The sequence below is a fragment of the Chrysemys picta genome, chromosome 6 (assembly GCF_011386835.1).
Source record: "Chrysemys picta bellii isolate R12L10 chromosome 6, ASM1138683v2, whole genome shotgun sequence".
In the NCBI taxonomy this organism is placed as follows: domain Eukaryota; kingdom Metazoa; phylum Chordata; order Testudines; family Emydidae; genus Chrysemys; species Chrysemys picta.
In genome coordinates this window covers 37,916,382-37,940,021 of record NC_088796.1, presented here as the reverse complement: position 1 = coordinate 37,940,021, position 23,640 = coordinate 37,916,382, and the positions used below count along the sequence as shown (strand labels likewise).

At 43.1% G+C, this 23,640-nt stretch overlaps 1 protein-coding gene across 2 annotated transcripts in view; it reads left to right on the top strand.

Annotated features, from left to right (window-relative positions):
- Nucleotides 1–9,058, top strand: part of DEPDC1B (DEP domain containing 1B) — a 55,182-nt gene extending 46,124 nt beyond the window's left edge. For both annotated transcript variants that reach the window (XM_042841721.2, XM_005281015.4), the window contains 3 exons: nt 1,009–1,185; nt 7,149–7,334; nt 8,005–9,058. In XM_042841721.2, coding sequence (XP_042697655.2) covers nt 1,009–1,185; nt 7,149–7,334; nt 8,005–8,166 — 525 coding nt within the window. In that variant the 3' untranslated portion in view covers nt 8,167–9,058. The remainder of the gene's footprint in view (nt 1–1,008; nt 1,186–7,148; nt 7,335–8,004) is intronic.
- Nucleotides 9,059–23,640: the final 14,582 nt, after the last annotated feature.

The window sequence follows — 23,640 nt, the reverse complement described above, 5'->3', positions numbered from 1 at the left end:
AACACCAATGACAGTAGAGCGTAAACAAGGAAGTACAGTAAGCAGTGCAAAGTCACATTCTCATTTGTTCTATTAGACATAAATGGCAAAGATTCCATGTGACAGAGAACCAAGGGGATAGTGAAAACGTGGCTTTCTTGCCTTTAAGAGTATATTGCAAATAAAAGCACAAAAGAAAATTAATCATGTCCCTTTCACTGTAAAATGAAACCAGAGTGTATGCACCTATATTTATTTTTTAGCCATTAAGATTTTAATTAACTATACATGATAACTTGATTAAAACCTCCTAAGTGCCATTATTTTTAGCAGTGTAATCTATCCCATGTGTGTACTCCTATACAATGTTTTAATGTAGCAGTTGAAAAGTTAGTCTGTTGCTTGTGGCAGAGAAGTAGAACTCCATTTGTCTGCTGTGCTAACAATGGCAAGTAGTGACTGGAAAATAGACAAGATGATTGCAATTAATTATTACAATTATTACAACTAATGTTGTAGCTTTTTACACCCGTGTTTAACCAGCTGCAGTAGTTTGGGTTCAGAGCTGCATGAAAATGAGCTGGACAGCTTTCTGGAATCTAGTTAGAATTATGGAAACATTTTCTTTGTTTAATAATAAGGAAATCCAGATAACCTTGTGACTTTCCACTACATAACAGTCCATGATTTATTATAATGAAGTACTACTCTTATTTTCTATTTGGTTTGATATCCCATGTGAAATGGCTATCTTTTCAAGTCTTAACAATAACAGAGTTTATTTCCAGTAGTCTAGGTCTGAAATAAAGGCTAGACTACGTAACTGCACCACTGGAACAATCTAACATATAGTGCAAACAATACATCCATCAGTCTGGTTTAACAGTTTCACTTACACCAATATTTAAAGAAGTATTGTGTATTGGAAACATGTTGCTGCTGTTGAAGTCTGCACTTGGACACCATTTACAATTTTTCCTGCAAACAGGGAAAAATATATACAATGTCATTTCTTGATTTTTATTTCAGATGGTTCAAGCGTTTTCTCATTGCATCCTCTGCTCTAGAGATGAAGTGGATTTGGATGAACTGCTTGCTGCTAAACTAGTAACGTTCCTGATGGACAATTGCCAAGAGATTTTGAATGTTCCCTCCTCCTTACAGAGGGTCATAGAGGAGCATGTAGTACATCTCCGAAGAGTCCAGGTGGGGCTAACAGAAGTGTTTCTCCTGTCATCACATGAAATTTCTCCCTTCTGTTCCTAAAAACAAGACAAGTCTTACAGCTTTTGCTGTCTCTCTGATATTTTAGGCATTGCATATAGCATGTATGAATTGCTGTTGTCAGCAACACATTATATACGTTGTATATTTATAGAAACACAAAGTAGATCTCGGGTAGTTAAGTCAAAGTAATAGTGCAGGGGGAGACTGTACCCAGTGCATGTCATGAAGCATTGCTTTTTTGTGGCTTGCTAATGAAACCTGGTGGGGGCAGGGGTTTGCGACCTGACTTAAGGTAACATTTTCAAAAGCTCCTAACTGACTTGAATTTTTAAATCCCAGTTGCATTTATGAAAGTTTTATCTAAAATTTAATTCAGTGACAAAACACCAACCTGCACATGGGGAAGGCTGGAGGTTGTAGCAGTGGCTGAGCTGTCATGACTTGAGGGAGAACATTTTATTCTTCTTGATCTCCATGGAGATTCCAATTCTAAAAGGATGAAGAGGAAAACAAAGTAAAAAATCTAAGAGAAATAAGAACCCTAATTATAGATAGCATGTAAGCTATTTTCAGTCGTACTAAGATGAACCTTCTTGAGAAGGCACTCAGTCAAATTTAAATGAATTCTTAACTGCTTCTTCTGTCAAGGATTAAAATCCCTATCCACTTACTGCAGGTTAACTCTGAGAATGTATTCAGTCATACCTAACCTGCAATACTAATTGCTATCTTGTTCACCTAGAGCCAGGAAGTATTTTTTCTAGTTTGGCAGGACAGAGGTCAACACAGATCCTCATTCAGCAATTCCAGCAGATGATCTAAATTAGCTGGCTCACAAATTTTGAAACTTAAAGCGGAAACTTAATTCTTTCCTTTTTCTCCTCCTGGGCTGGTTCTGCTTCAGAAGTATGGGCTTAACATGTCACATGGAAGGGAAGCCTTGTGGAATTTAAAGGGATGTCTTCTCTTCTAACATGTCTTCCAGTATATTTATATTTAAAAAATCTGGATATTAGATGCCATAATCACAGTGCCACCCTTGTAGTCTTGTGGAGGAATTTATTTTTAATTCTTTTTTAGTCCCTCCCAGAGAGAAGGTGTTTGACTCTTTTTGGTAAATCTGTTAAGGGAAGTCAAGCTTCACATGGCTTAGTTCTTCATAATCCTAATTTCATTTTCCCATCAGTCCTGGTTATTGGTGTTTCCTGCAACTCAGGAAAATTTTTTTGCTTTATAGAAAAATGAGATTCTTTGTCTCAAGACCTCCACCTTCCCTTAATAACCTTGCCCCTTGTATTAAAGGACTTGCATTACCCATTCTGCCATGTTCCCAAACCTCACCCTTTACCCCAGCCCTCCCCAAGTATGGACGGTGGACAATATTCTCTTTGCCCTCTTCCAATCCTGCATGATCCTTCATTAGTCTTTGTGAGAGAGGATTTAGTTCCCCTGATAACTCCCAGTGCAGCTTCTGAGAATATCTGTAGGGGCATGTTCAGTTAGGCAAACCTTTGTGAGTCATTTGTCCCAAAACCATCAGTACAGTTTATTCATACAGAAAGTACATAAAGGATCAGAAGGCTAGAACAATGGGGAGAAGCAAGGTCAACTCCTTACTGGGGCTGTTTTACAAACTATTAACTGACGCTGTGTTTCTCTGACTTAGCAGAACCTCTCAACTGTTTGAGTTTTGTTTGTTTTACCCAAGTCATTCACTGATTATTTGAAGGTAGGATAGGAGGGAGTTTAATGTAGTACACTCTGCTTTACTTATTTTTTCAGACTGATTTTGCGACTAAATTTAAAATCATGACTTCAAAGTTTGAGACCTTTTTGTGACTGATTTAGCCAGAGATAGATTTATCTTGTAAAATCTTCACAGTAACACACACGTAGAACTGCAGCCGAGTGTCACACTTTCTAATACTTTTCTGCTCTGTCTTTCAAAGCTTTGGTGTCCCTGAAGAGCTGTGAGGTTTGCTATTGTATAACACTGTAACATGCCGGCTGCTGTTAGATTAATTTGGATTATGGTTTTGTTTACTCTGTTTCATAAATGAGTGGCTGAATGTTTTATTGTCAGTCATTTGGACTACATGCAAATCTTCCTCCCTCCCCCATACCAATACAGTTAGGTGTGTTTACTATGCCTATAGTGCCTTAGATTGTTTGATTAATCAATTACTATGTCTTCTTCTTTTTCTTTCGAATGGCTTGGGTAGGTAGCAACAACTACAAATTTATATCTAAGTTTGATAGCCAGCATGTTGCCACAGCAGTGAGCTGGTGAACATCCTTCAGGCCCCCAGCAAAAGAATGAAGGAGACATTCATATGATGTGCTCTATCGTTTGTGCCTGTTGATTGCAGTCACATACAGGTGTTTGTCATATTTTCCATATAAAGAGGGTTTGTCCACATCTCCCATGAGATGTCCTGATGCGATTCAATCTGCACCAGTCTTTCCGATATAAATCAAAACCTGGTGGTTCCTCAACAGGATCAATGACAAGCTGTTTGTTTTGAGCGGTCAAAGTGCTCCATGTGAGACTCCATTGAGCCTCAGCATCAAAGTTGGGTGTAAGGATCTTGATACGGTTCCATAGAGGGTTGCGGAATTTTAATCTAGTCTTTGGTGGGTTCTGTAAATCATGGTGCAGTGGGATCCTCGTATTTGCATTGACATGATTAAGAAAGCGAGATGTCTGAGCAGCTCTTCTAATCTGTGGAGGCTGGATGTGCAATAGGATCAGGGGCCAGTCAACGGGAGTAGATTTGAGCATCCCCGACACTATGTGCATAGCATTATTGAGTTGAGTGTCAAGGAGTTTAGTGTGAGTGCTATGAGACCACACTGGTGCACAATATTCAGCTGCAGAATATACCAAAGCAATTGTTGCGGTTTGTAAGGTCACTGGACTGGAGCCCCAGGATGTTCCGGCCAATTTTCTGATAAGCACAACACGGGACCTGACTTTATCATTGGGGTTCTCAAGATGTTGTCGAAAGGTCAAACTCTAGTCCAGTGTAACACCAAGATACTTTGGATTAGCTTCGTGGCTGATGCTCTCACTGCAGAACTGCACATCAAGTTTGGTATTAGCCAAATCAACCATTGTGCTACGATCTCGGGTTAGGGTGCAGCTGATGGTATGGAGGCTTGTATGCTGAACAGCTAGGGCAATGTCATCCGCATACATGAATTTCCTTGACTCCGTATCTGGTATATCCGCGGTGTATAGATTAAAAAATATTGGGGCCAGGACAGAGCCCTGAGGGCTGCCTGAGTTACGAGTTCTTGATCTCCTGCCTCAATGTGTCTGGTAAGTGAAGCTACTTGGTCACAGCAGCTCCTCTTCAGGTGAAATTCTGCCTTCTCTGTTGGGAGGATGTCTTCAATAATATCAGCCAGATGGTGGAGCAGCACTTACTCCACGAGTTTGCTGGTGGTTGAGAGGAGAGAGATGGGGCGGTAGCTAGTTGCGTCCTCTGGGGGTTTCCCAGGCTTCAGTAGGGCAAACACTGTTGCCTGTCACCAGCTTGTTGACACTTCTCCGGTTCTATGCATGACAGTAAAAAGCTCCGCCAGCCATTCCCGTCCCCGTCTCCCCAGATTCTTGAGAAACTCTGGAGTAATGCCATCAACCCCTGCAGCTTTCCGGCTTTTGGTTTCCAACAGCGCAACATTGATCTCCTTGACAGAATATGGGGAAGAGAGTGGGGATTCCTCTGGGTATTGTTGAAGGTTTCTGCGGAGTTCCTGCTGCACCTCCTGGCGTGTAATCTTGTCTGTCAGAGTCTTGCTGTTAGAAGATGAGGCAACAGCATTTGCGATCACCTTTGCTAAGCGTTGTGTTTTGGCTGGGATCCTCCAAGTTGTTGAAAGAGCTCATGCCTTACGGCTTGAATGGGTGAAGTCAAGGCTTTCAATGGTCACTTTCCAGGTGCGCCAAATTCAAGGACTCAAGCAGTGCAGTGGCTTTATCTGGGTTGCTGCTCTTTTCATATTCCCCCAGGAGAGACTCAGATTCTTTTGTCCAGCAGGGGGTGAAAGCCTTGCAGTGACCACACGGGATGTACTTCTTGGGGGGCCGATTTTAGGATGTTTATAAAATAACCAAAGTTTCTAGGTATTGGTTCAAGCTGTGGGATCCCAGATTCTATTTCTAAAGTGTAGGTGGGCCAGTCAGCCTTGCGGAAATTCCAACGCGGCTTTGGAACAGACTGCAGAAGAGGCACTTCCAGGCCAATCTGGAGGATGATTGGACAATGTTGGCTATGCAGGAAGTGACTCAAGATGGTTCTTGTTGTGACCAGTGGGTTGTGATCCGTTGTCCACCTCACAGACCAAAAAGATCCAGGTTGTTTTGGATCATAGAGCAGGTGGAGGTCTTCAAGGGTGGCCCATTCTGTGATCTGCTCCCCGGCTGTGTCATTTGAGCAGTATCCCCAGTCTTCATGTTGGCTGTTAAAGTTACCTATGTAAATGGCCGGATGAGGAAGGTAAGGTAAGATGGAATCAGGCCACATGATGTCGGGTGGCTTGTATATGTTTACTATAACGATGTCCCTGATTCTAACCATATTGATCTCTCTTTCACTGGTCAATAATTCTTCCAAACTTCCACATTCTCTAATCCATTTCACATATACACTGCTAGCCCATGTTTTGGATGGTTGATGGTAGCAATTTTGGTGTAGCCATAGATTTTAAGTCTGGCAGCTTTATCGTCATCTTTCACATGTGTTTTTCTTGGAGGGCCATAATTTCAATGTGGTGGTCTTTGACAGTCCTCTAGAGGTAATCCACGTTTCCCCTGGACATCCCTTCTACATTAAATTGGTATATTCGGAGGACTGGCCCAACTGTTCTTTATTGGTCCTGGAAAGGGTGATTTGGTGAAGTATAATCATTGCTACGTTCACTGGGAGGTCGGTAAAACAACGTCCAGTGGCCAATTGATGCCATTGGTGTGTTGGTGGATTTGCACAAAACAGAGCACAAAAAACACTAGCACTTAACAGAAGCACCACGTGAAGGTTGTCATCTTGCTCCCAATTACTATGTAATAATGTAGAACTGAGTAACAAGGAAAAAGTGTAAGATTAAATTCATTAATTTGGAGTAAATGCTTATTTATCTAAATCTGCACAGCAAATTCTATTGTGGTGTTCTGCAACTGAGTTAAGATTGCAGGGTGTCCTAGATATGAAACCGTCCATGTTAAGATTCTGGGACATGTTTTGCATGGTTTCAAGGGTTTTTTTTGGTGGTCATAATAGTACTCTGTCCCTCTCTGACATCTTTCAACCAAGGATCTCAGTCAACTTTCTAATCTTTGCTTTACAGGGATTTGGGGAAATATAATCCACCCCTCCCTGCCAATAAAGTGGTGGTGGAAACAGTAGAGGACCAATCAAAAGGTTGTGGATTTCTGAGACTGCCAAATCCCTCTGTGCGCGCACACACAGACTGCCCTTTTGACAGACTCTGCAATTTCCCCATGGAGGGTGTTCTTGTATCCCAGGGGCAGTATGCGGGGGACAGGGGGGAGGGGAGAAGCCACATAATAGCCGGTCACTCTCCTTCTGCTAGCTAGCTGCTTCTTGGTGCTATCCTCACTTACACAGACCCTATCACTGCACTCTCCCTGCCTCTCCTCCACACTGTCTGTTTCCTAATACCTCTGTTTATTTACCTTCTTTCCACAGGTGCCAGGGTTTTCTCTCCTCCTCCTCTCCTTAACTTATGATGAAGTGCTTTAGTGATTCTGTATTTCTACAAGAAATGGCCTGGGTGAACTGAAGCATCAACATGTTTCTTGATTTGATCAAGGTCACACAGTGGTCAGTGAATCACACAGGCCCTCTCTTTTTAATCAAGCCAATTTTTCCAAATTTATTCTTGAAATTACAATCCTCCCCCCCCCCTTTCTCCTTCAGATAAAATATGCAGACGCTGATACTGATACAACTCTTCCTGCTCCGTCGTTTTGTCGCCAAATCAGTACAGATGAATTTGAATGCCAAAGAGCAAATGGCTCTCAAGAACCACTGGCAGCTCTGTTGGAAGAAATTACAATGAATAAAGAAATATCTGTCAAAGAGAAAAAGAAGAAGCTGAAGCAGGTAAAGAAAATTCTCAAAAATCATTGCTTGTGTTTTCTTTTCAACCTGTGTGTATGTGAAGGATTTGATAGATTTGCTTCTCATCTTTTACATCTGTATAAAGACCAGTTTCATAGTTGTTTAATCCTTGAGGATTAAGTCACAGTGAACGTGGGGGGGAGGAAGAGGGGAGGAAAGGGTGTCAACATACTTTTATGTATGCAAATTGACTTTGCACTTTCGGTTGATTTCCTCTTACTTTCCTGAGTGTCCCTGTGTAGACATGGCTTTAGATTAATGAAGTTAAAAGATGGAAGTGTTTTTCTGTGTACTTGGAGATTTTGAGGCGTTTTCATAAAAAAGTCTGGATCAAATTGTAAGCTTCCGGTTCTCAAAAGGAAAAGGTGTCTGGCATTCAGACTTAAACTGTAGACACTCTCTTGTAGATTGAATAACTGTAATTTATTTTTACTTTAATTTCTCACAGTAGGGGCTTTGCAGTAAAACAAATCCTATTGGAAAAGACTACCACGTTTTAAATGCGTAGTTCTAGACTGCGTGGCACAGGAAAGCGCATTTTTACTGACCGGTGTAGCTGAGATTTGCTTTGTTTGTTTCTTTTTTAAGGAGTTGAATTAGTAATGTCAAGCTTTTGCTGTGAAGATTTGTTTAAACTGTACTACTTTTTTAGTTTCAGAAATCCTACCCTGAAGTTTATAAAGAACGATTTCCTACTCCTGAAAGTGAGGCAGTGCTGTTTCCGGAAAAAAATAAACAGAAACCACAACTGCTGATGTGGGCATTGAAAAAGCCTTTTCAACCATTTCAAAGAACCAGAAGCTTTCGAATGTAACATTTTCAGGGTCATTAGTGAACTGTATCTCAGTATATTAGTGATAGGATAGATTTTGTGCAAATGGAACCTAAACAGCATTTAATTACTGGAAAAACTTTAACTACTGAAACAGTGGGAAAAGGTTGTAATGGCAAAACGATTTGGAGGGGATGTTATATTGAACCATTATCAGTATTTTTGTCACTGGCTATTTTTAATGATTTGTTATTTTTAAGTACAAGATGGGTAATCATTATGAATGATATGGAAAAAAAATTCTTTGCTTTTATACTTCTAGTTGTCATTTTGAGTCTTAGATGTATTTTATGTGTATATTTCACTGTCTTGTTTGTCACTGGTCAACAGCATTTTTCCTGAAAAGGAGACTGTATTATATTTGTTTATAGCTGGCACGCCTGAGGGATTAAAACATTGTACATACTTGAGTGAACTTGAAACACTGGATCTTGTACTGCACTGCTGACTGTGCCTCAGGTAGTAGCCTTGATATATTTTATAATGCTGATTTCAGCAGTGCCCTTTGTTTCCTCATTCATATGCTGCATTGGGGCCTGATCCAACTCCTATTGAAGTTTCATTGACTTCATTGGTGCATGGCCAGGCCTTTGAAAACTCACAGGATCTTGCTAAGTATTGCTGTACAAAATTAGTTACTAACTGGATGGAAGTTACACATTTTTATATGAAAATCAAATGCCTTATATTTTCTGTGAAAAGGGAGGTATTCATGGCAAGGTCAAAAATTAAATAACTATAGATTTTATTTTTAATGAGGATGCATTTGTTCTCCATAATGAATTCTATTGTTCTTCTGTATACATTTTGGTTGTACTTGAACTGCAGCACTTCTAATTTTTTTCAGTTATTAAAACAAAAGTTTTTAAGGTAATTCTCTGGAGGCAGTGGGTTTCATCATAGTCTTCATATCTGTAATGAGCCACAGTTCTGAAACATTTCAGAGTGAAAGAGTTGCGTCTGAGTCTCCACAGTGGACTCTATTGCAGGTTTGAGGGTGGTTTAAAAACCTTGATCATCTTCCCACTTTGAAGTTGCAAGGAATATAAAGTGGTTGGCTGTAATCTAACCTTCACAACACTCTTGCTTTGCAAATGCGCTAATTAATCAAATTCATACCAGGATGTGCATTGAAAGGTTATTGGTTTAACAGAGTCAAAAAATTTTTTTTCTGGCTTTGTGTTTTTGCTTCAACAGTATGTGATCCCACAAGCTTGCTCTTTCCCTTCTCCTTTGTCTCTTGCATTAATCATTCTTGGACAGGAACTGAAACAACCCCTCAGCCAACCTCCAAAGAGATAGGAAGATTTTTATCGTCAAAAGGCATGGTCACACATGGAGGAGAAGGGCCAGGATAAGAGAAGAATGGAAGACATGTTATGATTGGCACAATCTATATGAGGGCTGAAGGCCCGATCAATCAAGGTGACTTAGAGTGGACTTTCCCTGTCCCAAGCAAAAATGTATCAGTTTTAGCTGTAGTTAATCTCGTTTTACTATTCAAGAATCTTGGAATCATTTCTTCTCCTTCCCCATAAACTTGGACAGATTAACATGTAACATTTTTAATTTGCCATAGTCCCTAAAGCTTACATGCACATGATGAACTTGGAAGATATGACTATAGTCTTTTATAAAATTTCCATTGGTCTGTTCTTCCCTCTTCAAATACTGAGTAATCCACTAAGTATAAGGCCCCAAGCCCAGGTGATTATTCCACTTATCGGGTTGGACAGAATACTTTTCAGAGATAGTAGAAACACATTATAAGGGTTTGTGGGTAACTTTGGCAGAGCAGAAATCACTCCGAATGTAATGTAGAGACCTTATTCCCTTGGCAGCAGGGATAGCTCTGTGCCATTGTCCTATGGGTTTTCTTATAGAGCTGTGTATTGCTCCTGATTTTCCCCTTGGCAGGAGCAGTCAGCCAATATTCAGGGCCTGTCTGGTTGTTTCCATTAGAAAGAGAAAATGAGGCTACAGGCCAGGATAAGAGAAGAATGTGATTGGCGCAGTCTTTTCAATTGAAAAGAATGTACATTAAGTCCTTTTTCCCTAAATACAGTAAAAACCAACACCACCAAGCAGGTTCCTTGCTCGTAATTCCAAGCCCGAATCTCCAGCCAGTCCTGTGTCCCAAGGAACTCTGTCTCCTCTCCCTCTCAGGTCCATACTATTCACTCTTGTAGATTGAATAACTGTAATTTATTTTTACTTTAATTTCTCACAGTTGCAACCAATCAATGCCACAGCCCCCGCACTTGAAATCAGTCCCCACAGAAACACCTCACCCACATAGCTCAAACTTCAGCTCATGCTTTGCCATGGTGGCCAGTACCATGGCACGGTGGTTTCTGTTTCATTTATCCCTGTACAAAGGAGCATGCAATAGTTCTTTCATTTATCCTGAATGCAGAGTGCTACTCTTTGAGAGGTATGATGGACACAGAGAATATTCAAAGACAATTTCATCTACTTTGTAAATGTTATATGCATCTTTATGGGCTAAGGGATTGTGTTATGGTTCCACAGGAAAGTTGTATGGGTTTCCTGCAGGAACTAAAATCACTGGAGGCAATTAATGCAAATCTGTAGGCTGGTAGCAAGCCTGGAGAAGCCTCTTCCCTTGGGAAAATTGCAATCAAAAGAACTAAGAATTGTATGACGTGACCAGCCTGCCAGAGGAAGGGAGGTTACTCTCACCTAATTCACGAACTGACATGAGATTGTGATCCAGAGGGACTTAACCTGCAAGACAACCTGAAATACTTTTAAGCCTGCCTCTCTATCCCTGTGAAAGATGATGACTGCCTCTTAAGTAAGACCTGCATATAAGCTGGTTTCAAGAAATATTTTCTCTGCAATGCTTTTGTTCTGAATAAATAGTACTTTGCCTTATGAAGGCTGGCTGGTCACTGGCTAATCTTGTCATTGCCCCTGAGAGAGCAGAGCTGTAGCTGGTGAACTATAATCAAACCTGAGGGGGTTCCCTCTGAATTGTAGGAGCCTGCAGCCTAAGGGCTTGGCTACACTTGCGAGTTAGAGCGCATTAAAGCAGCCCCGGGCGCCCTAGCTCACTACCCATCCACACTGGCAAGGCACGTAGAGCGTTCTAACTCCAGGGCTAGAGGACTCCTGGCACTCCACCTCGGTGAGAAGATTAACACTTGGTGTGCATTGGCTGAAACGCTCGGGTGTCAGTGTGAATGAGGTGTTGCATTACTGCGCTCTGATCAGCCTCTGGAAACGTCCCATAATCCCCTTAAATCAAGTGGCCACTCTTGTCATTGTTTTGGAATCACTGCAGGCTGATATGCCCTTCAAAAGCTCCATTTCTGACAGCCAGCATACTTATCTGCTCTGAGACAAAGCAACCATTACTGTGGAATCGTGTGTGTGTGTGTGAGAGAGAGAGAGGTCTATTGCTGTCTGAACTTAGAAGACAGCATGCTGACATGCTCTCGGGTCCCCCAAAACGCACTCTCTCCCTCCACATACACACAACACTCCACCCCACCCCCCTCATTTGAAAAGCATGTTGCAGCCACTTGCATGCTGGGATAGCTACCACAATGCACTGCTCTCTGTGGCCGTTGCAAGAGCTGCTAATGTGGCCACGCCAGTGTGCTTGCAGCTGTCAGTGTGGACAGATTGCAGCGCTTTCCCTACTATGCTCTACGAAGGCTGGTTTAACTCAAAGGGCTCTACATCTACAAGTGTATCCATACCCTAAATCCCTGGTCAGGCAGGAGTGGATTGTATGATCCCATCCCAAGGAGGGTAACCACTCAAGGTCTGAGATGTGAGGTACCCCCAAGGAAACCACAAATCAGTCAGAGGTTCAGTTACTGAGACACTTAGGACTTTGTTTTCAGAAACTTGTTTCAGAAACAATTTTCCCAAGTAATTTTGCTTTTTAATCTCTCAATAGTTTTAAGAACAAGGCTTGGGCAAAGCACTATTTCCCACCCCTTTCCCAGTTTTTACTGGCTTCTCTCTTTTTTCCATCTTAAAGAAGGGAGTGTCAACAGCCTAACTGGCCATTTTTTAAAACTGAAATTGTTGCTGAGATAGATCAGCAGTGGTCTTGATCTTTCTTCTAAAGATCAATTTTACCATAAAGTATAAACTTCTTTTTATTACAGGTCTTCTTTTTTTCCTATCTGTAACCCATGCTAACACAGTGGGCTCATTCTCCCACCTAATGAGTAGATCACAGAGATTTATCTGCTACTGCCTCCAAGTTTATGGAGCTGGTCCTTCAACTCAAGTATAGTTTATGCTTTTAGATGGTTACTTTAATCCCCACAGGCAACCCCTCCAGGGGTGTGAATGCACATGCATTTGCCAAATTAATATATTTTGCACTGAACAGCTAACGGGCTTTAAAGTCCTTGCAATATATACCAGTATGTTACTATCTGTCAATTTGGATATGGGGATGGTGAAGCAGAAGTGTGCAATTTCCACAATGCAAAGTGGTGGAGATGGGATGAGAATCCTGGGGAATCTGCTTCTGAACCTCATGCTCAAGTACTTGCCATTCATTTAATTCACATGAATTTTTAAAATGAACTCTTGCTGCTTTTTTGATTCTGACAAAAGAAGTGAGTTTCTATTCAAAATAAAGCTTTGTTGTGAAAATTAAATAACACAGACAAGCCCCCCCCCCCCCCCCCCCCGGTCATGGGAAAGGAGCAGGATCATGTGCTTGTATCACCCGAGGATGATGAAGTATTTTCCATTCCATATTAAATGTCTACTAGGGATAAACAAACGTTTTAAAAAGAGCAGGCCTGGATAACTTGCACCCAAGAGTTTTAAAGGAGCTGACTGGAGTCCTCTGGCTTGCTAATGTTAATTTTTAATAAATTTTGGAATTTTAGGGGAAGTCCAGAAGACTAGAAGAGCTCTAAAGTTATGCCAATATTCAAAATGGGCAAAGGGGGATGAACCAGATCACTGACATCAATCCTGGGCAAAATAATGAAAAACCTGATATGGGAATGAATTAAAGGATAAGAATATAATTAATGCCAGTCAAGATGGCTTTATGCAAAACCATAAAACTGATAAAGGTGACTGTAGAGACGTAATCTACTAGGACTTTTGTAAAGCTTTTGACTTTCTACTGCATGACATTGATTAAAAATTAGCACAATACAATATCAATAAAGTACACACACATTGATTAAGAAGTGGCTAACTCTCAAAAAGTCATCAGTGGGAAAACACAGTAAGTGTTTCTAGAGTTTTGCAGGGATCTGTACTTGGCTGGATACTATTCAACATTTTCATCCATGATCAGGAAAGAAATATATCACTGCTGATAAAATTTGTGAATGACATAAAGATTGGTGAATCTGTAAATGATGAGGACAGGGCAGGCATACAGAGCGATTGAGATTGCTGGTTAACCTGGGTCCGTTCAAATACAATGCAGTTTAATACAGCCAAGTACAAAGTTATACAGCTAGGGACAAGGAATCCAGGCCATAACTACAGAATGTGGGGCTGTATTCTGGAAAGCTGTGATGCTAGAAAGGATTTAGGGGTCATAGTGGACCAGCAACTCAGCATGAGTTCCCAGTGTGATGCTGTTGCAAAAAGGTCTAATACAATTGTATGTATAAACAGAAGTAGTGAGTAGGGGGAGGATGGTGATTTTACCTCTGTATATGGTACTGATGAGACTCATACTGGAATACTGCATAAATGGTGTCAACATTTTTAAAAGGACGTTGAAAAATTGGAGAGTGCAGGAAAGAGCCACAAAAATGGGTGAAATTTAATGGATTGTGATATACAAGAAGTCAGACTAAAAAAATGATCTAATGGTCCCTCTGGCCTTAAACCATGAATCTCCTCACATCAGGAACATAACTCTGTTCTAACTAATTAGTTTCACTTACAGGAATTTAAGTCTAACAAAATACGTCATTAAAAGTTTGGCTTGCTCTCCTGTCCTGTAACAAAGCTCACAGATCCTTTGGGACTGAGCAGGGAAATCCTCATGGGCCAGACGTACCTAGCTTATGTTCTACAGATTAAAACAATAACATCCATGCAGGTATAGGAAAAGACAGGCCATCAGCTACAGTTAACAAGGCACAGGGGCTTCCCTACCTACTCTAATTGTGCGGTAATGGAAGGCAGCTGTGCTCTTCCCAGGACTGTAGTCAGGCTAGCCGCTAAGTCTGTTTGTTCTAATGCAAGGGGTCTCTACTGAGATGGCAAAGGAAGGATAGAGACATTGAAGTATATTCTGCTGACTGGCTCCCAAATGCTAAGTATGCTTATTAACATTTTCTTTGTTTTGCATTGGTTATGAACTTGATTGACACTTGGAAAGTGTGGTTCAGGGGCTAAGAACTTATTTAGTGTTTATCTGGGGTTATGTGTAACTGCTCTGAGTAAATTTTCTATTCCAGACATCAGTTTCACTTAGACATCAAAAGTGATATGATGAATTGTCTCTTGTACCAGTATGAGCCTTGGGTCTCCTATGCTTCCTTTCTCATTGCTATGTTTTTTTTTTTCCTGTATGAGAATGATACTTAGATCTATCACATGACTCTCTAGAATTTTAGGATTAGTTTATACTGAGAGAAGCTTCCTGTAATTCAGTTGCACTTCCTGACACTCTTTAATTTTTGGCAGGGGACTGTCTAGCCCCTGCATTAGGAGGCTGGAAAGATGAATTAAAAAAGCAACTGTGTGTGTGTTCTACCTGGCCTTTGCCTCCTGTTATCAAGATTTATTATGCAATTTTAATGTTTAAATATAATGCTCATGCTTAGAGCAAACATTATTAAAAGCATCTTGTGTTCTATCTTTATATTTAAATTGTGGAGGGAGAGTGAGTTGCTAGATAGTTCATTCTCTGATGAATATGTGTTTGTAGTGTCAGCTTTCCTATTGCCAAAGGGATAGTAAACAGCCTTGGTGATGGAACCTACATTAAATATCTGGGATTTGAAAGGATCCTTCTCCCCCTCCCCCCCCCCGCCCCCCACACCCTGGCAATACACAAGAGGGGTGTTTTTGTTTTGTCACTGTTTTAAGAGTTCTATTGTTCAATAATTCATGATTCAGCTAGAGGTCAAAATCTTTCCAGTAGAGGTCAGCCTTGTGACATTATTCTACCTATATAACTGAAGGAAAAGAATGGAGACAGAGTTGTGTAGTTACTTGTAGTGCACTCTGTATAGATCTTACTTTATAAAATGAAACTGAAATTCCACATTCTTTGCCATATCAGAACTAGTCTGATACTACTGCTTTACAGTTACAGTATATCTTCAACCCTTCCCCCCCCCCCAAATAAACTCTCATTACATAGGACAGAAATGCCTATTGCTTGTTTAAACAAAAACATAAACTGTATCTCTCAATGTCCTGCCTATCAGCGTAATACACACTATTCACTCCTCTTGCTGTCTGTGGATTTTCTTCTTCTGACATACACAGTTGCAACCAATCAATGCCACAGCCCCTGCACTTGAAATCAGTCCCCACAGAAGCACCTCACCCACATAGCTCAAACTTCAGCTCATGCTTTGCCATGGTGGCCAGTACCATGGCACGGTGGTTTCTGTTGTTTCATTTATCCTTGTCCAAAGGAGCTTGTAATAGTTCTTTCAGCTGCTGATTTGGTTGAACAGAACAGGACTGTATTTCCAGTGTTACAGAATTGGCTGTGAAGCTAAATTTAAAAACAAAATCAAGAGTGAATACTAAAAAATAAGCTGTTTGTTTAAATAGGGTTTTTTGGTTCTTTGAAATACCTTCTTAAAACATTTCTACCTTATCAAAACATAGTGCTGCACTCCCATGTTTATAATGACACATTTAATTAACGTATTTGTTTTATTTTCCTGGTTTGTGCCCTAGCATCACTAATAAGTTCAATAAAACTTTGGGAATATTGAGTGTTAATTGTAGAGTCACTTTCAGAGACACAGCATAATCATGACACTTTTATTAGACTTTCTGCAAAAACATGGGGTTTTGTTTGTGATGATGGTAGAATTCCCCCACTCCCCCACACAGCAGCTCAGTAGCGCAAGAAGTTATACAAGAATGTAAAACACTGACAGTGCAGTGTCCCATAAACACTGTCATTGATAGGCCTGTATCAGTAATACATAATTACTAGTGATTTGCTTGTCATCACTGCAGTGTTAAGTTATAACTCAAGTTATACTATTGTATACTTTTTGTTGTATTGTAAACTATAAGTTATCCTATACCACACCAACAACCCCTTAACTCAACTGTTTGGTGGTGCTTTTAATTCCAGCTGGCTGACCCATCAGGTATCAACTATAGCTTGATTTGTACAACTGATCAGATGCTAATATCACTCTGCTCAGCTTGAGTGTTATTTCCTAGTGTGATTTTGCAAACTCAGGAGGAGTTAATTCAAATGTAGACAATTTGATTTAACTCTGCAGGAAGACCTAGCCATAACCCCAGCTAGTGGAGTCTACTTCAGGGAAAGCGGTTGTGGTCTAGTGGCTAGAGTATGGGACTGGGAATCAGAAACAAGGGCTGTTTCAGATGGTGATGTGAGAGGGAGACACTTCAAGGAAATTCTCAATATTCTAACTTCATCAGTGAGTGAGGGCATCTGACCACAGAGACTCAGTGTGGTACTAAATCCTAAAACTAATGCTAGGCTCCTTGCATATTTTGGATTGCAACAGATGGATACTGTTCCATCTGCTGCTATTAAGGAAACTGCCCTTTCCTCTTAGGGCTTATCTACAAGGGGAAGTTAACTGCATAGCTATAGCAGAATAACGTAGTCTGTTATAGCTATGCCAGTAAACTTCCCCTTGCAGACATGCTCTTCATTTAAGGACCTTAATGAAGTCTGTGCCTGTGGGTGCTCAGCACTTCTGGAAATCAGGTTCCTTTTATGTAGGACGACCAGACAGCAAGTGTGAAAAATCGGGACGGGGGTAGGGGGGTAATAGGAGCCTATATAAGAAAAAGCCCCAGATATCGGGCCTGTCCTCCTGGGTCACCCTACTTTTATATAGGTGCCTAAATATGGATAGAGGTGCCTAACTTTAGGTACACACGTTTGAAAATTTGGTTCTAGTCCACGTACAAGGTCACTAACGGGACTTTGATTGGCAGGACCCTGGCAGTGAACTTCTTGCAAAATGTAAGAATTCAATTTTATCCGGTGTCTGACTGTACTCAGAACAAATAACATGGCCCACTGAAGTTTTCCCTTCTTCTTTGAGTAGTGTCCCTGTGGGTGATCCACTTTAGGTGGTGGTACGTCCTGGTGCTGTCAATCGGAGATTTAGGATAGCAGTGTCCGTGCGGGTCATGCGTGCACAGTAGGCGTCTCGCAGTGCCGTTGGTGCCGCGTATAGTGTGCACACAAACCAAACCCTCCAGGTCCTTCTCAACTGTCCTCGGCTGAAGATGGAGCAAAGGGGCAGTGTTAGCACCTCTCTCTAAAACCGTTAAGAAATAGCTTTTAGATAAATATTTAGTGTCAGTGTTTCCTTTTGTTTTTTAAAGGGAAAAATAAAAACCCCAAAACTTTTTTTTCTTGTTAGTTCGTTAGACAACTCTCCCTTAAGGGACGGTTACTAGTTAAAATGCCGGGGTCTCTAGGCTTCAAATGATGCGGCACCTGCCGCAATGCCATGCCCATTTCAGACGGACACTCTTTATGCGTACACTGCCTGGGTGAGGGGCACATTCCCCACAAATGCCCCCACTGCAGCAACCTGAAAGCCAGATCGACGGGACAGGGATCTTCAACTTAAAATGATCCAGCCTGAGGCAGACAAGCAAACAGCCTCTCCGGGCACTCCTCAAGATGGGAAAGGAGACCTACCCTCTGAAAAACCTAAAAAGAGGGCTCCAACGTCTCTGCAGAGAGGTCTGCGAAAATAGAGGCAGTCTCCTGCAAGGTTGTGATGTTATTGATATAATCTGGGACCATATAGAACATGGTTGCAACCAAAGTCCTGTAGTGGCACCAAATCTTGTATAAAGGGGGTCAAATGAGGTGTCTAAGACAAGGTTATGTTTTACTGGTTATAATTATGCTGTCTATATGTGTGTATCAGTTTTGTAGTTGAAGTTATAAATATTGGCTCTAAACTGTCTGTATTTCAAACTTATGCTATGCTTCTGGGAGACATCCCAGACAAGTTGGTGTTAGCTCTGCCTAGCCTGCTTGATGGCCCATTAAGGACCATCAGCTATACAATTGACCCATGGAGAGAAGGCAGATACACCTTGCAACTCAGCAAAGTATGCAGGGACTGGGCCATGTGACTCCAGACTCCATTTTGCTGTAATTTTCCACAGTAAGGACAAAGAGGTGTTCTTACACCTGGAAAGGACTATAAAAGGCTAATGCCTCTCCTCCATCTTGTCTTCAATCTTGCTTCATACCTCTGGAGGAACTTTGCTACAAACTGAAGCTCTGAACAAAGGACTGATGACCCATCCCAGCGGGGGATGTATTCCAGAGACTTGATTTTGAACCTGTAGTTTATCTCATCACTGCTACAAGCTTGAACCAAGAACTTTGCCATTACTGTATGTAATCAATTCCATTTAACCAGTTCTAGCTCTCATCCATATCTTTTTCCTTTTATGAATAAACCTTTAGATTTTAGATTCTAAAGCATTGGCAACAGTGTGATTTGTGGGTAAGATCTGATTTGTATATTGACCTGGATCTGGGGTTTGGTCCTTTGGGATTGAGAGAACCTTTTTTCTTTTATTGGGGTATTGGTTTTCATAACCATTTGTCCCCATAACGAGTGGCACTGGTGGTGATACTGTGAAACTGGAGTGTCTAAGGGAATTGCTTGTGTGACTTGTGGTTAGCCAGTGGGGTGAGACCAAAGTCTTCCCTGTCTGGCTGGTTTGGTTTGCCTTAGAGGTGGAAAAACCCCAGCCTTGGGCTGTAACTGCCCTGTTTTAGCAATTTGTCCTGAATTGGCACTCTCAGTTGGGTCCCGCCAGAACCGTAATTTGTCCTTAATTGGCACTCTCAGTTGGGTCCCGCCAGAACCGCTTCATTACAAAGGTCGCTACCCCCGATGCCATCTTACTGTTGGGTGAGCAACTATGACGCTCCAGGCACCTCTGGCACCGCCGAGGTCTGAGCAAAAGAATCAGAGTTGAGGCTGCGACAAAAACATGCCTCCTCTACAGCACTGAGGTCACTGGTACGGGACTCGGCACTGAGTGTCTCAGGCACCATGCCTCCACCCCCAACACCGACAACTCAGTCGGCACTGGCAGACAACACAAAATCGACACTGGCCAAACAAAAAGAGTGGTTGGCACTGACTCCATCAACGAAAGAGAAGGCACCCACAGCACCAACAACTCAGAAATTGGCACCGACACAGTCTTTGCTGCACCAGAGATTTAGAAATCTCATCAGCACCACATTCACCGATACTCAGTGCTGAGGGCTCCCCCAAAGGCTCCAGAGGAGATCACAGCCCACAAGACATGGCACGGTTCTCCACTGATGATGATGAGGAGAAGATGCAGGGACAATACCCCCTATTTCCACGTCACTCCTCACCTAAGGCCCATCAACCAACATGGAGCCACATGGGTCCAAGTCACCAGATGAACCAATCATGGTGTGGACCCCATGGATGTAACCTCCTATGGCTTTCCCAAAGCAATAGGCGCATTGGGAACCATCAAGCTCATATGGGGTCAGCATTCTAGACCGTTCACAGTGCATAGACGTGAACTGTGCTCTAACTCAGTGTCTCCCACACCATTGCCATTGGAGACACAGGAACGGGGAGAGGACCCACAGACGGGCACAGACCATGACCCATCTCCTGTACATAATTCATCTACTTTGTGTGCTTGCTCATGTTGATTCCATTTTAGGTGTGCGCGCGCCCATGTGCACGGCCGTCGGAGATTTTTGCCTTAGCAGTACCCTTAGGGCTGGCTGTAGCGCCCTCTCGAGTGCCGCGCTCACGCTGCGGTATATCAGGCGCTGCTGGCCAACACCCTCTCAGTTCCTTCTTACCGTCTGTGGTGGTCAGTCGGAGCGCCTCTCTTGCTTTTCAAGAGCGAGCGGTTTTCTTCCATTAGACTTTGGGCCTTTGTTCTATTGTAGTTAGTGTTAAGTGCATAGTTAGTTGATAGTTAAGGTCCCAACAGGGACTTCGCCCCAAGCAGGGCATGCCCCGAGCTCCTGGTTTAAGCCCTGCTTAGTCTGTGGCAGGCCTATGCCTGTAAGTGACCCCCACGACAGCTGCTTTAAGTGCTTGGGGGAATCAAACGTCGAGGAGCATTGCTAGATCTTCAAGAACTTTCAGCCTCGCACCCAGAAGGAGAGAGACATTTGCCTCTGAGGTCGGGGTGGAGGATCCAGTGCCCACCGCCAAACCTTCGTCTCCAGTAGCTGCCGAGCCCTCAGCGCCTCCACCAGTGGCCAGGGCCGCCACCTCTTACCCAGATGAGGTGGTCGTGCGACCTTCCACGGCCGGCCAGCCAGCCCCCCAGATGACTTTAAAGAACACCAAGGCCTTCTCAGGTGGGTGGCCAAGAACTTGGGGCTGAAAGTGCAGGAGATGGCAAAGTAGGAGGACACCCTTTTCAATGTCCTCTCAGCCTCCACGCCTGCCCGGATTGCCCTAACCATACATGATGGGGGTCCTCAAGATTGCTAAGGCTCCGTGGCAGTTCCCATCCCACACACCTCTAAATGGGCCAAGAAAAAGTACTTTGTGCCAGCCAAAGGTTTCAAGTACTTGTATACCCTCCCTCTCCCACGCTTGCTGGTAGTGTCAGTGTCCAATGAGAGGGACAAGCAGGTCCCCACAGCCTCTGCTCCAAAGAGCAAAGAGGACAAGAAACGTGATTTATTTAGCAGAAAAATTTATTCAACTGCCAGCCTACAATTCTGGGTGGTGAACCATCAGGCCCTGCTGAGTGGATACAATTTTAACCTCCGGGACAGCCTCCAGGAGTTCTGGGACTCCCTTCCTCAGGGTCAAGCTCAGGAGCTCGGTACTCTGGTAGAGGAAGGGACCGCGGCAGCCAGATGCTCTCTGCAAATGGCATGGAACGCAGCGGACTCAGCAGCCAGGGCGGTCGCATCGGCAGTGGTTATGTGACGCAGCTCCTTGCTCCAAACGGTGGGCCTTTCCCAGGAGATGCAGGCCTCAGTTCAGGACCTCCCCTTTGATGGAGTTGGACTCTTCTCCAATCAAATGGATGCCAGGCTACACGGGTTGAAGGACACGAAAGCTACCCTTCGCTCATTGGGCATGCATACCCCACAGTCTTCCAGAAAGCCATTCCGGCCTCCACTGCCATCGAGGCCTTGGTGAGCCCAGCAGGGATCTACGAGGCAAAGGGACACTGAGTTTAGCCATCGCTGCCCTTCCTCCTCTTGCTCGCCAGCCCAGCCTGGACCCGCTGAGCACCCAGGGGGCCAGGAGTGATCATTTTGAGGATGTGTTTGAGAGCAACACCCCAGTCAGCCTGCCGGATCCTGCCCATCTCTTCCTCAACCACCTTTCTCCTTACCATGTGGCCTGGTCATTGGTTACCTCGGACTGCTGGGTCCTGGATATAGTAGCCCGGGGCTATACCCTGCAGTTTGTGGATATCCCCGCTTCCTGCCCCCCTGCTTCCCTCTTCAGGGACCCCTCTCACGAGCAACTCCTGGTTCAGGACGTCGACAAGCTCCTGCAGTTGGGGGCCGTGGATGCAATTCCACGGGACATGGAAGGCAGAGGATTCTACTCCTGTTACTTCCTAATCCCAAAGGCCAAGGGGGGGGCCTCAGACCCATCCTGGACCTACCTGGCCTCAACAAGTCTCTCAAGAAATTGAAGTTCCGCATAGTCTCCCTGGTCTCCATTATCCCCTCCCTGGATCTGGGACTTAAAGGATGCTAACTTCCATGTCTCCATATTCCCGGGATGCAGACAGTTCCTGCATTAGTGGTTGGGCGTCACTTCCATCTCAGCGTGTTACCTGCCAGGCTGTCAGCATGCGACAGCAGACATGCTCAGCTGGTATTTCTCTCAGGATCACAAATGGGAGATGAACGGAGAGGTCCTGAGTTCAATCTTCAAATGGGGGGGCACTCCCACCATCGACCTGTTCGCATCCCCGATGAATCATAAATGCATGATGTTCTGCTCAGGAGCAGGACTGGGACTACTGTCATGAGGGGATGCCTTCCTCATCAAATGGAAGGCACAACTCATGTATGCGTTTTCACCACCACCAATGATATCATGTGTGATACACAAGATACGAGCAGACAGGGCCAACGTTATCCTTCTAGTCCCAGCATGGCCCAGACAGGCTGTCAGGGTTCCCTCCCCTTGACTCTGAACTCTGGGGTACAGATGTGGGGACCCTCATGAAAGACCCCCTAAGCTTATTTTTTACCAGCTTAGGTTAAAACTTCCCCAAGGCACAGATTTCTTTCCTTGTCCTTGGACGGTATTGCTGTCACCACTAAGTGATTTACACAAAATATTCACGGAAAGATCACTTGGAATCCCTATCCCCACCAAACCCCTTTACCCCTTTTCCTGGGGAGGCTTGAGATATACCAACCAATTGCCATAGCAATGAGGGCACAGACCAGACCCTTTGTCTTCAGGACACTGAAATCAATCTCCTGCTTAAAAGAAGCACCTTATTATAAAGAAAAAAGTAAAAGAATCACACCTGCAAAATCAGGATGGAAGGTAACTTTACAGGGTAATAAAAAGATTTAAAACACAGAGGATTCCCCTCTGGGCTCAGCTTCACAGTTATGAAAACAGGAATAAAACTACCTCTGTAGCATAGGAAAATTCACACAAGCCAAAACAAAAGATAACCTAACACATTTTCTTGCCCTACCTTCAATTTCTGTGGTTTTTAGATGGATTATTCCAGGTATATTTTCAGGAGATGATGTACCCGCTTGGCTTCTCCCTCCATCCGGAGAGGGGACAACAAAAGAGAACAACAAACAAATACTTTCAAATCTGGGGGGAAAGGATCTTCTTTCCTCATTGGTCCTTCTGGTTCAGTGCCAACTAGGTTATTTGAACTGTTTAACCTCTTACAGGTAAGGCAATTCAGTACAGTTGCCAAGGAGGGATTTTATGCTACTACTTATATAAAGGTTGGTACCCTTCCCTCTATACTTCATCTCTACTACTGAAAGGAGAGGCTATATCCACGGAGAGATTATCCAAATGGATTTCCACATGCATTCAAACGTGCTACCATATCTGGAATACAGAACCACCAGAGCATGTTAGAGCACATTCTACTAGGTCCATTTTAAACTCAGTAGTGTTCCTCAATAACGTTCCAATACTAGAGATCTGTAAGGTGGCCACTTGGGCCTCCGTCCGCACATTTGCAAAGCACTATGCAGTCACACAGAACCCCAGGGCTGATGCCATAGTG